The sequence below is a fragment of the Lactuca sativa genome, chromosome 8, assembly GCF_002870075.4.
Source record: "Lactuca sativa cultivar Salinas chromosome 8, Lsat_Salinas_v11, whole genome shotgun sequence".
NCBI classification, from domain to species: domain Eukaryota; kingdom Viridiplantae; phylum Streptophyta; class Magnoliopsida; order Asterales; family Asteraceae; genus Lactuca; species Lactuca sativa.
The window spans coordinates 78373552-78388934 of record NC_056630.2 but is presented as its reverse complement, the minus strand read 5'-3'; the positions used below and the strand labels follow the sequence as shown (position 1 = coordinate 78388934).

At 32.2% G+C, this 15383-nt stretch overlaps 2 protein-coding genes across 12 annotated transcripts; both read right to left on the bottom strand.

The window, feature by feature from the left end:
- Positions 1 to 978: 978 nt before the first annotated feature.
- On the bottom strand, positions 979 to 11792 carry LOC128127620 (receptor-like protein EIX1). 10 transcript variants are annotated; one of them, XM_052766268.1, is made up of 5 exons: positions 10844 to 11792; positions 9472 to 9798; positions 9019 to 9165; positions 7785 to 7849; positions 979 to 5003 (listed from the first exon to the last, which is right to left on the bottom strand). In XM_052766268.1, exons 4-5 carry the CDS (start codon positions 7837 to 7839, stop codon positions 1939 to 1941), a joined length of 3120 nt encoding a protein of 1039 aa, XP_052622228.1. In that variant the 5' UTR covers positions 7840 to 7849; positions 9019 to 9165; positions 9472 to 9798; positions 10844 to 11792; the 3' UTR covers positions 979 to 1938. The 10 variants fall into 10 exon arrangements, 8 of the variants coding, with proteins under 8 accessions (XP_052622228.1, XP_052622230.1, XP_052622229.1 ...); XM_052766270.1 differs by having other exon boundaries at positions 9472 to 9641; XM_052766269.1 differs by having other exon boundaries at positions 9472 to 9629; positions 10526 to 11791.
- A 1141-nt stretch (positions 11793 to 12933) lies between these two features.
- LOC128127590 (receptor-like protein EIX2) lies at positions 12934 to 15133 on the bottom strand. Of its 2 annotated transcripts, none has more exons than XR_008225481.1 (4): positions 14981 to 15133; positions 14343 to 14583; positions 14108 to 14258; positions 12934 to 13238 (listed from the first exon to the last, which is right to left on the bottom strand). XR_008225481.1 is itself a non-coding variant. In XM_052766207.1 (4 exons), exons 1-4 carry the CDS (start codon positions 15038 to 15040, stop codon positions 13189 to 13191), a joined length of 498 nt encoding a protein of 165 aa, XP_052622167.1. In that variant the 5' UTR covers positions 15041 to 15133; the 3' UTR covers positions 12934 to 13188. The 2 variants fall into 2 exon arrangements, 1 of the variants encoding a protein (XP_052622167.1); XM_052766207.1 differs by having other exon boundaries at positions 14108 to 14254.
- Between the last annotated feature and the right edge of the window lie 250 nt (positions 15134 to 15383).

Here is a 15383-nt window from a genome sequence, read left to right as displayed (position 1 = left end):
CCAAGTTCAAGGTAAGCTTTTGGACGTTGTACATTGAAATCAAGATCCCATCTTTGCAAAGAGATCAAGGAATTCTACCAGTGAAGTTGTTTTGTTGAACCTCAAAACTACCAAATATGTAAGTTTTTTCCCGATACATTTGGGAATATTTCCACCGAGTTTATTGTCACCAAAATCTATGACTTCCAAAACTTGTAGATTCCCTAATTCCCGAGGAAGTTTACCGATAAAGCTATTGTTGTTCATAATTTAAGCAATATAATAATGAATTACGAGCAATTGAACATGGAATGCTACTAGAGAGCTGATTTGAGCTTAATCTCATACAGATTCCAAACACAATTGGTAATTTTCACCTGATACAATAGACAAATTTAATAATTTATTGTTCCATTAAAAATATAAACAAAATTGCCAACAAATTTAATTAAAAGAATGCTCAAAGGTATTTTAATATATATGAACTTACAATATTTTTAGATAAAGGGTAAGATGGTAACTTTACTTGGAACATGACCAAAATTGCTATAAAACATCAAAATAACCACCAAAATTGCAACAAATTCTTTTATTGTTTTGGAACAAAAATGCTTTTTTGAGGATAACTAGTCAAATCTATTCATAAGAAGTCTAATTACTTTCACGGTAGACCTCACATATGAATTTGAAGTCGATAAAGTAGCCCCCAAAGTTCACATATTTGTTCTATTATTATTTTTTCACACTGTATTAAACCTTAAACGTTGGGCTACTTTAACTGAATGCAACATTCATTTTATTTATTTGTTTGTGTTTATTATTTAATCAGGCTGTGGTATATATTAGACAATGTGTTTTAAAATTATATGGTTCAAGCAAAATATTTTATCCACTTGAAGCAATTCAAAGTACACAACAAAACTCACCAGTAATTAACATGGTTTAATGGAGGAGAGGAGCAATCATGAAGAGCCATGCGATGATGAACTCAAAATGATCTAAATTAAGAAACAAAATGTATAAAGTAAAGAAAAAGGTTACGCATGATACAATATATGAAAAACTTAAAACACATAAGTAGAAAGGGGGATGGGTCAAGAAAAATCCAAAATCAAAAAAACCGACAAAATATCATAAACTTAGAAATAATATAGTATCAGAAGTGACTTTAAGACCCTCTTTACATCTATTGTCAATGATGATATGCCTTGTGGAGGATTACATAACATAGATGATGATGAGAAAAACATAGATATCCTATCCTATCCAAAACCATCTTACTCTTCAGGAAGGGTAAAATGGACCACCAGTTTAATGCAACAAATACATACAATACAACTTCATGTTAGTCAGAGTGATTGTCTGAATAGACTGAACACCATACAAACAAACACAAAAATATGAGATTAACCCTAATCTAATCTCATAACTTGCAATCTCATGAGAATATAATCAAACAATCAACCAAGATCACTGCCATTGCAGATTCATACAAGACCAATAGTCTTATCTAAAAACCAAATCCAACAAAAAAAAAACTCCACCTTTCACCCAAACATCCTCTTTCTATACATGAAAAAACTAGAAATTTTACAAATGAAAAAATAAATAATGAGTCAATTACATGTTTCTTACTTACTTGGACCAATGTAGATGAAAACCGGGGGATACAACACCATGTTGGGAGTGAGAACAGCAGCAGAAGGTCGAGAATTAAAAAGAAAAAAAAAATCTACAACTCAAATACATAGTAATCTAAATCTACAACTTGATCATGTATAAATACCAAATCCAAAAGAAATTTTGTAAATTAGCACCTCTAAACAACACTGAGATCACAAAGGCCATACAAATACAAAATCCAAATAGTAATACATTAGAATAAGCATATCTCAAAAGCAAAACTATCACTGATAACATGCATTCAAGAACTACTTGCATTCCACATGATCTACACAGCTATTCTCTTCCTCTCTTGAACTTGGCAACTCTTACCACAACTGCAACGTATATCTTATCCATGGTTTCCTCAGCAAACATGAAAAGTTTGTGTCTCCACTGCTTCTTGAACATCAGAACTCCAATAACACCCCAAAAACCTGTTCCAAAACCACTCATTATATCCACATAAAACAACCATACCTCCATCTTCTCATCAGCTGCTTTGTGTTTCTTCTTGCTTGTTGTTGTTGTTGAATCTTGATGATTTGAGCAAGTGTTTTGCAATGGAGGTCCACATAGATGTTTGTTCCCAGCATAAATTGATGGATCATCAATAAGCGTCTGCAGTTGATTTCCTATTGGAATTTGACCCGACAAGTTGTTGTGTGACAAATTCAAATGGCTCAAAAAAGTCAAAGCCGCCATGCTTGAAGGGATCCTCCCGCTCAACTCGTTTTTTGAGAAATCAAGAGTTTCCAAATTCATCATCTTTCCAATGCTGTCTGGAATACCCCCTCTCAGATGATTATTAGACAGATTCAGACCCACCAACATGGAAAGTGCAGTGAACTCAACAGGTATTTCTCCCACAAGTTTATTGCTTGAAAGGTCCATGTTATAAACTATTTCCCAAGTTGTTGTATATTCAAGATCAACACCTTTCATGACCTGAATCACATTCTTATCATCATCGATATCTAAAAAATGCTCAGATATCGAGTGACTCACAACCATGCCATTTAAGTTTCCTACACACGGAGGGATGGTTCCGGTTAAGTTGTTGTATGCAAGATCCAAAATTTGAAGATTTGAACTTTTGCAAAGAGATGGAGGAATTCTACCAGTAAAGTTGTTTTTGTGTAAACTCAAAACTACCAAAGATGTAAGTTTTTTCCCTATCCAATTGGGTATATTTCCATATAATTTATTGTCACCCAAATCTAAGACTCCCAAACCTTGGAGATTCCCTAATTCTGGAGGAACTTCACCAGTAAAGTTATTTTTGTTCAAATTTAACCAAAGTAATGATGAAATAAGAGCAATTGAACTAGGAATGGCACCAGAGAGCTGATTTGAGCTTAATCTCATGGCAGTCAAACCCTGCAGATTCCCCATACAGTTGGGAATTTTCCCACTTAACATGTTTCTTGAAAGATCAAGCACTTCCAAATTTGTTCTTCTGCATAATGACCGTGGAATTGACCCACTGAAAAGGTTATATTCCAGAAGTAATACAGGTACATACCAATATACATCACCATTTCCTGCATTAGGAAGGTTTTTCAAAGATCCGCTGAGTTTGTTGTGAGAGAGATCTAAGAAATTAATGATGGGCATCTTCCGCAGCCATGTGGGCAGCGGCCCCAAAAGTGTAGCATTGGAAAACTCTAACCATTGAAGTTTCCTCTGATGTCGAAGCCACTGCGGAAATCCATTCCCGATATTACAAGAGCTGAGACTAAGATATATCAACTGGAATGGAGGTATCCACCCACATGAAACATTGAATGTCAGCTTAGTGTTAGAAGAAGCATCCAAGAGCTTCAACACTGAAAGATTAGCAAAATGGGCTTCGGTAACCGCTCCTTCTAAAGAATTGTTAGAGATAAATAGAGTACGGAGTTTGGCAAGTTGCCCAATCGAAACTGGAATAGTCCCGTCTAATAAATTAGATCCTAGATCCAAATCTGTTAAAGATGCTAATTTTCCAAGGGATTCTGGAATTGAACCATTCAATAGGTTTTCAGATAGATATAGTACTTGTAAAAATCTTAATCTTCCTAGAGATTCAGGGATTGAACCAGTCAGTTTGTTGTATGATAGATCAAGGTCTCTTAAGTTTGCCAGTCCTCCAAGTGTTTCTGGAATTCTACCATTTAAACTCCGACTTAATTCCAGAAACTCCAAAGCATATATGGAGCACTCTGATGCATTTTTTGGTGTGTCAATCATTTCCATAGCAAACTCATTATCTGTTACACTTAATTGTTTCAGGTGGCACTGTCTCCAGATTCCAACATCCTCAATCTGCTTAAACTTGTTACCAGAAACATGAAGCTCTAGAAGTTTAGGCATAATAGGAAGCGATGAATTCAGCATGGTATCTGAAAGGTCAAGGACTTCTAGGGAGCTCATGTTTGTCAATACAGATGGAAATATACCCCCAAGTGGATTATTGCTAAGATCGAGGTGCTGGATGTTAGAAAGTGTACTGTAATTAAGATGTGGAGAAGATAGATGCGTCTTATCCAGCCCACAACCTGACAAATGAAGCTCTGACAAAGAAGGGATCATGCTTAGTAGCTTTGGAAAGTTCCATGCCAATAAACTATGATTAAATCCAGAAAGACTGAGGAATGTTAGGGATGTCATGTTTTGAAGAAGGCCAGGGAGTGGACCTTTGAAAGAATTGTAGCCAAGATCGAGGTGTTTTATATTAGGAAGTATTCTACTGGAATTAAGAAAAGGACCAAGATTAACATTGGAAAGTCTACAACGTGACAAACTTAACTCTTTTAAGGAGGGAATCATGTGAAGCATCATGTCCCAGTTTTGTGCTCCACTAAGATCCACTGAACTCAAGTTGAGAAGCTCGAGTGACGAAAGGCCAAAAGCCCATGCCATATCATCTGCCTTCAGCTCATGATGGTTTGAACTGAGATCAAGAACCTTTAAATTAGAAAGATTTCCAATGCGAGGAGGAATAATACCTTGAAAATCAGCATCAGAGAGATTGAGGTAGGTCAGCTGTTTCAATGATCCAATGAACTCAGGGATCCGACTTCCGTGAAAATAATTCTGACTCAAGTCGAGGTATTTGAGATGCCTCAACTCTGCCAAAGAAGAGCTCACCTTATTACCAGATATGTAGTAGTAATCATCTGCTTTGAGATGAAGGCGTTGAACATTTCCAGTGACACCATCACACTGGATTCGTTCCCACATGCAACACTCATTTCCAACCCATGATGACAACATTCCAAAAGGATCTTCAACACTCTGTTTGAACTTGAGGAGAGCAACTCGCTCTTGCTCAGAGCAAATGACACTAACATTTCCAACCCCCAAACAAGAATATGTGGCTGCAAACAAAAACACACATACGAAAATGAGATGGAAACCCAAACCCCTCCAATTCCCCATTATCAACCCTAACTTAATTTTAGTTTAGAAGAAAATTGAAGCGAGCAGATGAGTTGTGATGATGAAGTGATGGGTTCTTATGATGAAGTAACTAGTACATTTATAAAGCCATAAATTAATGAAGAATAACTTGTTGCAATATTGGAAGACTTGGAAGTCAATTAAAAATTTGGGGAAAATGACTTAGGAATAAATTAATGAAGAATAACTTGTTGCAATATTGGAAGACTTGGAAGTCAATTAAAATTTTGGGGAAAATGACTTAGGAGGATAATTATCTTAATCGCTTTGTTTACATTTAGGTAATTTCTTTATTTTTGTATACATTTAACCATTTAACTTGCTATATGTAAACACATATAACAAGTTAAATGGTCAAATGTGTACAAAAATAAAGAAGTTACCTAAATGTGAACAAAGCGATAAAGATAATTACCCTCGTAAGTCATTTTCCCTAAAAATTTGTAACCACAAACTTATATGCTTATGCAAGTTTTCTTTATCTCAATAACTAAAAGTGGTTTACGGGACAAGACTATTCCACACAGCACATGCAATTCTATTTCACCACAATCTTTTAACAAATTAGAATTGAATAAAATGCAGTATTTGACAAATAAGCATTTCCATTTCAATAAATCATAGATACATTATAAATATTTTTAAGTGATAGTTACAATTATAAGCTGGGAATTTAAAACCGTGACTAAATATGAAACTGTTAGATGGGTTGAGCATGTCAAATGAGTGGAAATCTAATACTTACAAGCTTCTAAATCACATTATTTTGAAATCATGTTATTATTTTGATATTATTATTAAGTCTAAATAAAAAAACAGTGTTTAAGATTACTAATCAATATGTTCACACTTTATGATACATAAGAAAGTTCATTTAGTTTTATTATTAATTTTTGAAAATACTGGTATCAGACCTTGGCCTCCTAAATTACATGCAATATTCAGTTTGTTTATTTGTCTTATTTTATTATATGAAAATAATAATTTTAATTCATCACAACAATATTATAAGTTGCAAACTAAGCAGTATATCATTCATTACTACAGTATTCAAGTGTTCTAGAAAATGTGATGAAACAAGTTTATCCACATGCTTTTGGTCTTTGTCTATATCTACTTTTCCCCAAAATAGGCATGGAAATCAATGTTTAATTTGTATCCACAAAATTGTATTTTTTTGGTCATGAGCTAATACTTCCAATCTCTTGAATCACATTATTTATAAAAAACTATATTATTATTTTTATAAATTAAAATACACAAACTTGTGAATTTAAAAACTATATTATTGTTTTAATATATTTAAGTCAGAAATGATACATGTACTTGGGAATTTGTTCACAAGCAAATGATACATAAGACTTTGAAGTCAACATGGAAGTCAACGGACAATTTGTATCCACAAACTTGTATTCTTTTGGTCCAGGTTCACTTTTAATTTTCTGTTAATCAAAATAAGTGGTTTTGGTCCAAGTTTATTCCCCATAGCACACGTAATTACTTGGTCACAAGTCTTTAACAATTTATGAATTGAAAAAAGCACAATATATATTGACAAACAAGCATTTATGTGTTTGAGAAATCAAAGATAGATTATAAATTTTTGTAAATTATTGTTCTATATTATAAAAATGATTTTTGGTTTCAACGATTTAAAAAACTAGATACAACAGAACAAGTTGTTTTTAGTATTATTTGATGTAACAATGTTAATGTGTCAAGGAAAGGAAACGTATTTTAATTTTTGATTTTTTAGCTTGTTCCTAACAGTATGCTGGAGAAGGGTACAAGACTTGACATTGCATTTTGTGGAGTGTATATGAAAATAAAAATAAAAAAAATAAATAAAAAAAAACTAACTTATAACCAAAAATTTACAAGTTACAAATATGATGACTAAGTTGCCCATGCATGTGATGTGATGAAACAAGTTATTGTGATGGGAGACTTGGAAGTCAATTGAAAATTTGTTTCCACAAGACAAGACTGCATGCTTATAGTCTATCTATATTTACTTTTCCTTTGACCAAAACAAGACATGGAAATCAATTGTTGATTTGTATCCACAAAATTGTATTGATTTGGTCATGGGCTATTTTTCTTTTTAATTCTCTCAATCAAAGAAAGTGATTTTTGGCTAAATCAATTCCCCATGTCACACGTAAATGCATTTGCCCACAAAAACAATATATATGATGGTTTTAAGAGTTATCATAATTAAAGATTATAAACTTGATTTTGAAATTTAATGATTTACAGAAATACCTAAAATATATATATATTTTTTTATTTTAAAACTTATTCAAAGTGTAATCTAATACTTACAATCTCCTGAATCACATTATTTTAAAACTATATTGTTATGTTTATGTATTAAAGTCAGGAATGATACAGGAACTTGTGAATTTAAAAAACTACATTATTATTTCAATATATTTAAGTGGGAAATGATACACGAATTTGTGAACATGTTAGCAGGCCAATAGTACATAATAGTTCTAAATAGTTTCACGGTAGACCTCACATATGATTCTTAAAGTCCACAAAGTAGCCCCCAAAGTTTATGTTATATCCTTGACACTTGGGTTCCCTAAATTACAGGAAACATTCAGTTTGTTTATTTGATTATTTTATTAAAGTGTGGTGTATACAAGACATGGTGTTTTTCAATTTTACAAGGTTCACATAGAAAAACTCACCCACTCGAGTTAAAAAAAAATGACCTGTGACATGGTTTGGAATATAATGATGCATCTTCAATGACCTAAAGAAACAAATCAAATAAAGTAAAGGGCAAGGTTAGTCATTATATATATATATATATATATATATATATATATATATATATATATATATATATACATACATACATACATACATGTATGTATATATATATATATATATATATATATATATACACTCAAAGCACATAATACAAAAGGGTTGGACCAAGGGAAAAACTAAAATTACAGAAACAAGGAAAGCATCATAACACAAGAGATAATGAATACATAAAAGCTTTTTCACGTTCTGTAGGTTGGACCAACATAAATATAATGATAAAAAAACCCTACAAAATTAGAATGTTTTGGATAGCTAAAATGTGTGTATAACCTACAGTAAAGTAATTAACATGTAGAATTTCAAAGCCCAGTGGTCGGCATATTTAAAAATTAATAACCATGATATATCTTGCAAGAAATTACCTTCCCAATTAAAATGGATTTTGCATTCTTGAAGCTATCACCAATTATAACAAAAAGAATGCTCAAAGACATTCCACTAAAGACTAATCCATCTGAAAGTGTATCTCAATTCAAGCCCTCCCTTTCTTAAACCAAATTGAAACTTAATGTACATACTACAGAGGCATTGTCTAGGTATTGAATTCAATCTCATCTCCAGCAAAACATTATAACTATATATAGCATTTCTACTAATTGATGCCATTCTTTTATTCTCTTGTCTTACTTACTAGATATGCTTGTATTTTGGTAACTAATAGTGTTATAGGAATGTAACATTGAATGGTTGATTATGTTACTTATACTGACTCAATGCTTTCTTACTTGTTTTTAAAAGTAATTACAATAACCTGTCTAATTATGAGCAAAAAAGATAAAGTTGGTCCAAACAGAAAAGTTTGTAAATTTTGAGGGTGATCCCAATGGTCCAGAGCACATAGTGTGGTGGAGTTTGGTTTGAAGAAAGTGATTGTCAACAAAGCATTACTACATTTATAAAATAAGGAAAGCAAAATGAAGAACATTCACAACCTCAAAGGAAAAAAGTGTAAGCAGGAGATGTTTTCAGGGAAAGTAAAAGAAAGAGTATTTGAAGTGTCTGGGGATCAAAACTCACTGAATCCAATATAAATGAAAAAGAAATATGGTGAGCTTAAAAATCAGGTTACTTTTGCTGGGGAAAAAGAACCTGCAATTATGCAGTAGGCCAGTAGCTGAGGCAATTGAAAGATCTGGTGAGCTTTTGTCAATGTGGGACCCTAATCTTTTTGATGTTATCAAATTAAAGGAAGAAATTATATTGTTGCAACTTGCAAGTAACTGAGATACGGAAAACCTGCAACACAATACGTGACCTCATCATTTAGTTGATTCTTTTTTACTTAAGTTGACATCATCCCATAGTTTTAGCATATATATAATATTCTCAATTTCATTACTTAACATTGCCTAATTCACTCAAATCACCATTACCCATTTTAATCGAGAAAATGACAAAATTAGGTCAGGAAACACAATCTCAACTTAACTTTCTTCTAAGTTAGTTCTATGTCTTGATTTAGCTTACATCCCAACAACTAAACATCTTACAACCATTAATTTAACACAACTTAAGCAAACTTTACAAATGTAATCAACATACCTCGACTAAATCGGCACCCAGTTCAACCCAGAATGATTTCTCCTCAATATTACAAGCCATATGCTTAAAACGACTGTACTATATTTTCAATTCATAGATTTACTTCATGAATTCTCCTTCTTCCGTCTTTCGCTTTACTCGAACTTCCTCGTTTTCATCTGATACGAGATCTGGTCATATTTCCGTTATTTAATATATATATAATTCATTTTAGAGTAAAACACTTTTTTGGTCCCTATGGTTTTGCCAAAATAGCGCTTTTGGTCCTACTATTCGCTTTTTGTCATGGGTGATCCCTATGGAGGGTTTTGTTACCACTTGTGGTCCCTGCATTGTTAAATCTAACTGTTTAGATGTTATGCTTTTAGCATAGGACTAATTTTCCCTTGTTTTATCTTTTCTTTATTGCTTATTATCTACTACTAATCACTACTGCTAATTAGGTCTGTTGATTGGGTAATTTTCGAGCTTCGGGTAATTCAAGTTTTTTCATAAAATAATATGAACCGAAACCTAAACTATTTACAATTCGGGTCTTATAGTTCGGGTATCCGGGTTGATGATTCGGGTTAGGTATTTTCGGGTATACCAGAAATATACTTTAATGAAATTTATTTATGAATAATTTGGGCATTGTTCCTTGTTGTATGAATAAGATTGAAAAAACATTGTGATAATAGATTTTTTTAATAAGCTAGTAATATCATCACCAAATGAATAAAAAACATGTAACAAATAATCATATTACTTTTACCATCTGAAAAGTTATAATAGGTTTCCTTTTAGGATATTATATGCTATATTCATGAAATCTTATGTTTGAGGACCATGTCAAACGAGGGATGTATCTGGTGACTTTAATCATATTTTTGTCATTGTTAACTTATATAAGATATTGATAGGTTTTACATGTAATAATACGGAAAAATCATTATATTCTTAAGGGTACGTGCAACCTACTTTGATCTATGTCATAACACTATTTAAGCAACATATTATTGAACATCAAATCTTCTAAACCCTAATGGAAAGCAAAATTCACAAAATTGCATACCTTTTATTTGTTATTGTAAACAAATCTTTGATTCCAACAAAGCAATCTAGAATTATCTTTGAAAACAAGCTCTATTTGTGTGCGAGCCTCTAATGGTTCACACCCACAACACAAGAACCATAGAAAGATTAGGAGAGAGGCGAGAGAGGATCAATTTTTGGATCTAGTATCTAAAAAAAGAGTACTTGAAAATTCCAAAGTATAAGGTTCTATTTATAGTTGAGTAGGAGACATGTAGAAATCATGATTTGAACATAAAATAATATTATTTCAAATAAGACAGTTATCTGGTTCATTGATTATTTAAATAGAAGCTACCTGAAACGCTTTTAGGGTCTCCAAATCCCCATCATGTAGCCATACACCACCACCGTATTGCTCTTTTTGCCACGATCACAACCAGCACTACCTCACAAATTTCCTAATCATCACAAAAATCTGCCACAAAAAAAAGTAATATACATATCTTCTAAAACCATATTTGAATCTTCCAATCTTTTTGCTTTGGATAGCCCATCTATGAGTGTTGTGTAAGTATATTGATCAGAAATCATGACCTTTATAACACCCGTGTTCAAGACTAGTTTAGCTTTATATTTTTAGGAGGTAAAGATGGAGTTTTGAGAAATCAAAGATAGATTATAAATTTTTGTAAATTATTGTTCTATATTATAAAAATGATTTTTGGTTTCAACGATTTAAAAAACTAGATACAACAGAACAAGTTGTTTTTAGTATTATTTGATGTAACAATGTTAATGTGTCAAGGAAAGGAAACGTATTTTAATTTTTGATTTTTTAGCTTGTTCCTAACAGTATGCTGGAGAAGGGTACAAGACTTGACATTGCATTTTGTGGAGTGTATATGAAAATAAAAATAAAATATAAAAAAAAAACTAACTTATAACCAAAAATTTACAAGTTACAAATATGATGACTAAGTTGCCCATGCATGTGATGTGATGAAACAAGTTATTGTCATGGGAGACTTGGAAGTCAATTGAAAATTTGTATCCACAAGACAAGACTGCATGCTTATAGTCTATCTATATTTACTTTTCCTTTGACCAAAACAAGACATGGAAATCAATTGTTGATTTGTATCCACAAAATTGTATTGATTTGGTCATGGGCTATTTTTTTTTTTAATTTTCTCAATCAAAGAAAGTGATTTTTGGCTAAATCAATTCCCCATGTCACACGTAAATGCATTTGCCCACAAAAACAATATATATGATGGTTTTAAGACTTATCATAATTAAAGATTATAAACTTGATTTTGAAATTTAATGATTTACAGAAATACCTAATATATATATATATATATATATATATATATATATATATATATATATATATATTTTTTATTTTAAAACTTATTCAAAGTGTAATCTAATACTTACAATCTCCTGAATCACATTATTTTAATCCTATATTGTTATTTTTATGTATTAAAGTCAGGAATGATACAGGAACTTGTGAATTTAAAAAACTACATTATTATTTCAATATATTTAAGTGGGAAATGATACACGAACTTGTGAATAGGTTAGCAGGCCAATGGTAACATGATAGGTCTAAATAGTTTCATGGTGGACCTCACATATGATTAATAAAGTCCACAAAGGATCCCCCAAAAGTTTATGTTTTATCATTATTTTTCGACACTTGGTTTATTTAATTATTTTATTAAAGTGTACTGTGGTGTATCCGAGATATTGTGTTTTTCAACTATTATGAGATTCCCATAGAAAACTCACCCACTTGAGTTAGAAAAAACTGACCTGTAACATGGTTATGAGTATAATATATGATGCATCTTCAATGACCTAAAGAAACAAATCGAATAAAGTAAAGGACAAGGTTAGTCGTTATCTATATATATAATAAAACCCTCAAACACATAATAAAATTAAAAAGGGGTTACCCTGCAAGAAATCTTTGATGGTTCAAGTCAGGTTTAATTGGGTTTTAGTGATGGGTCATGGGTTGGTTTTAGGCAGATTCATTTAGTTGCTGAAGTGATCATATGTTGACCAAGTATGAAGGAGAATAACGGGGGCTTAGTTGCCACTTTGATAGGAAGCACATGCCTGTAAGTTTTGTAGTATTTTTCGTTTGTTTGTTTGGCTATATATAGTTCTCTTTGTAATCTATTTTAGCATTCAAAAGTAACTTGGTTGATGCCTCAAAAGATGATGAATATGTACCCTACATGGTGAGAAAACTGAGCAAAATGATGAGATGCTTCTAAAGAAAACAAGGAAGCAAGATTGTAGAGATGAACAATAACTCTATTAAGCAAAAGACCATGCATGATTCGATGACTCATCCCTAAAATCTAAAAGAATTTAACACAAAGGATATGAAGTCTGTGTACATTGACAAACTAAATGTCCATTCTCTAATAAAACAAGCTTTCAATCAAATATTCATCATTGATATCTGTGCAAATTGACAAGGAACATCAAGAAATTGCTCAAATACATATCAAGGGCTTGAACACCCGAGGAAATAACTAGTAATAACACAACTATCTTGGTCAAACCAAAAAAAAAATAGGTGATGCAAATAAAAAAACTCAAGCAATACAATATGTTATGGTATGTTTTCACTAAGGAAATGTCCAAGGATATTTGAGGAAATATATTCGACTAAATGTTCTAAAATCTACCTCTTCTTTGGTAAGAATTGTTCATGCACAAACTCCCACCTGTTTGTATCAATCATGCAGGACAAAAAAACAGGTAAAATATTACAATGATGTTAAAAATCAGAAATTACAGATAGAATGATAGATACATAGAAACAAAATAAGGATGACATTTTACATACTGATTAACCTTAATCTAATATCATAACCAAATAATCAAACAAGACCACTACCATTGCATATTCATACAAGCAGACCATAATCTTATCCAAATACCAAATCCAACAAAAAATTTCCACCTTTCACCCACACATCTTCCTTCTATACATGAAAAACTAGAAAATTTACAAATGAAGAAATAAATAATGAGTAGATTACCTGGTTCTTACTTACTAGGACAAATGTAGATGAAAGCTGATAACATATATATATATATATATATATATATATATATATATATATATATATATATATATATATATATATATATATTTGAGAACTACTTGCATTCCATAGTAGTATAATCTACAACTTGATCATGTCTAAATACCCAATTCAGTATAGATTTGTAAATTGGCACCTCTAAACAACACCCGTATTACAAGTCATACAAATTCAAAATACAAAAAGTATTGTATTAGGATAAGCATAAAAGGAATCGATGAATTCAGCATGGAATCTGAAAGGTCAAGGACTCTTAGGAAACTCATGTTTCTCAATACAGATGGAAATATGCCTCCAAGTGGATTGCAGCTAAGATCTAGGTGTTGGATGTTAGAAAGTGTACTAAAATTAAGATGATGGGAAGATAGATGCGTTTTATCAAGCCCACAACCAGACAAATGCAGCTCTGACAAAGAAGGGATCACGCTTATAGTAGCTTTGGAAAGTTAGAGATGTCATGTTTTGAAAAAGGCCAGGGAGTGGACCTTTACAAGAATTGTAGCGAAGATGGAGGTATTTTAACGAGGGAATCATGTGAAGCACCATGTCCCAGTTCTGTGCTCGACTAAGATCCACTGCACTCAAGTAGAGAAGCTGGAGTGACGAAAGGCTAAAGGCCCACGCCATATCATCTGCCTTCAGAAAGTTTTCATAATAGTTTGAACTGAGATCAAGAACCTTTAAATTAGAAAAGATTTCCAATGTGAGGAGGAATAATACCACCAAAACCAGCATAAGAGAGATTGAGGTAGCTCCGGTGTTTCAAGGATCCAATGAACTCTGGTATATGACTTCCTTCAAAAAAAAAAAAAAAAAAAAAAAAACGATTCCCACTCAAGTCGAGGTATTTGAGATGCCTCAACTCTGCCAAAGAGGAGCTCACCTTTTTACCAACTAAGTAGTCATAGAAGTAATCTCCTTTGAGATGAAGGCGTTGAACATTTCCAGTGACACCATCACACTGGATTCCATAATGATCATCAACACTAAGTTTGAACTTGAGAAGAGCAACTTTCTCTTGCTCAGAGCAAATGACACTAACATTTCCAGCCCCCACACAACTTGCTCATCATTTAGTTGATTCTTTTTACTTAATTTGACATCATCCTATAGTTTTAGCATATATATATATATATAATATTCTCAATTTCATTACTTAACATTGCCTAATTCACTCAAATCATCATTACTCATTTTAATCGAGAAATTGACAAAATTAGGTCAGGAAACACAATCTCAACTCAACTTTCTTCTAAGTTAGTTCTATGTCTTGATTTAGCTTACATCCCAACAACTAAACATCTTACAACCATTAATTTAACACAACTTAAGCAAACTTACAAATATAATCAACATACCTTGACTAAATCGGCTCCCAGTTCAACCCAGAATGATTTCTCCTCAATATTACAAGTCATATGCTTAAATCGACTATACTATGATTTTCAATTCACTGATTGAGTTCACGAATTCTCCGTCTTTCGTCTTTCGCTTTACTCGAACTTCCTCGTTTTCATCTGATACGAGATCTGGTCATATTTCCGTTATTTAATATATATTTAATTCATTTTAGAGTAAAATACATGTTTGGTCCCTATGGTGTTGCGAAAATAGCGATTTTGGTCCTACTATTCGCATTTTGTCATGGGTGATCCCTATGAAGGGTTTTGTTAACACCGGTAGTCCCTGCATTGTTAAATCTAACAGTTTAGATGTTATACTTTTACATCCCGTTCCCGAGTTCAACTTAACGAGAGAAAG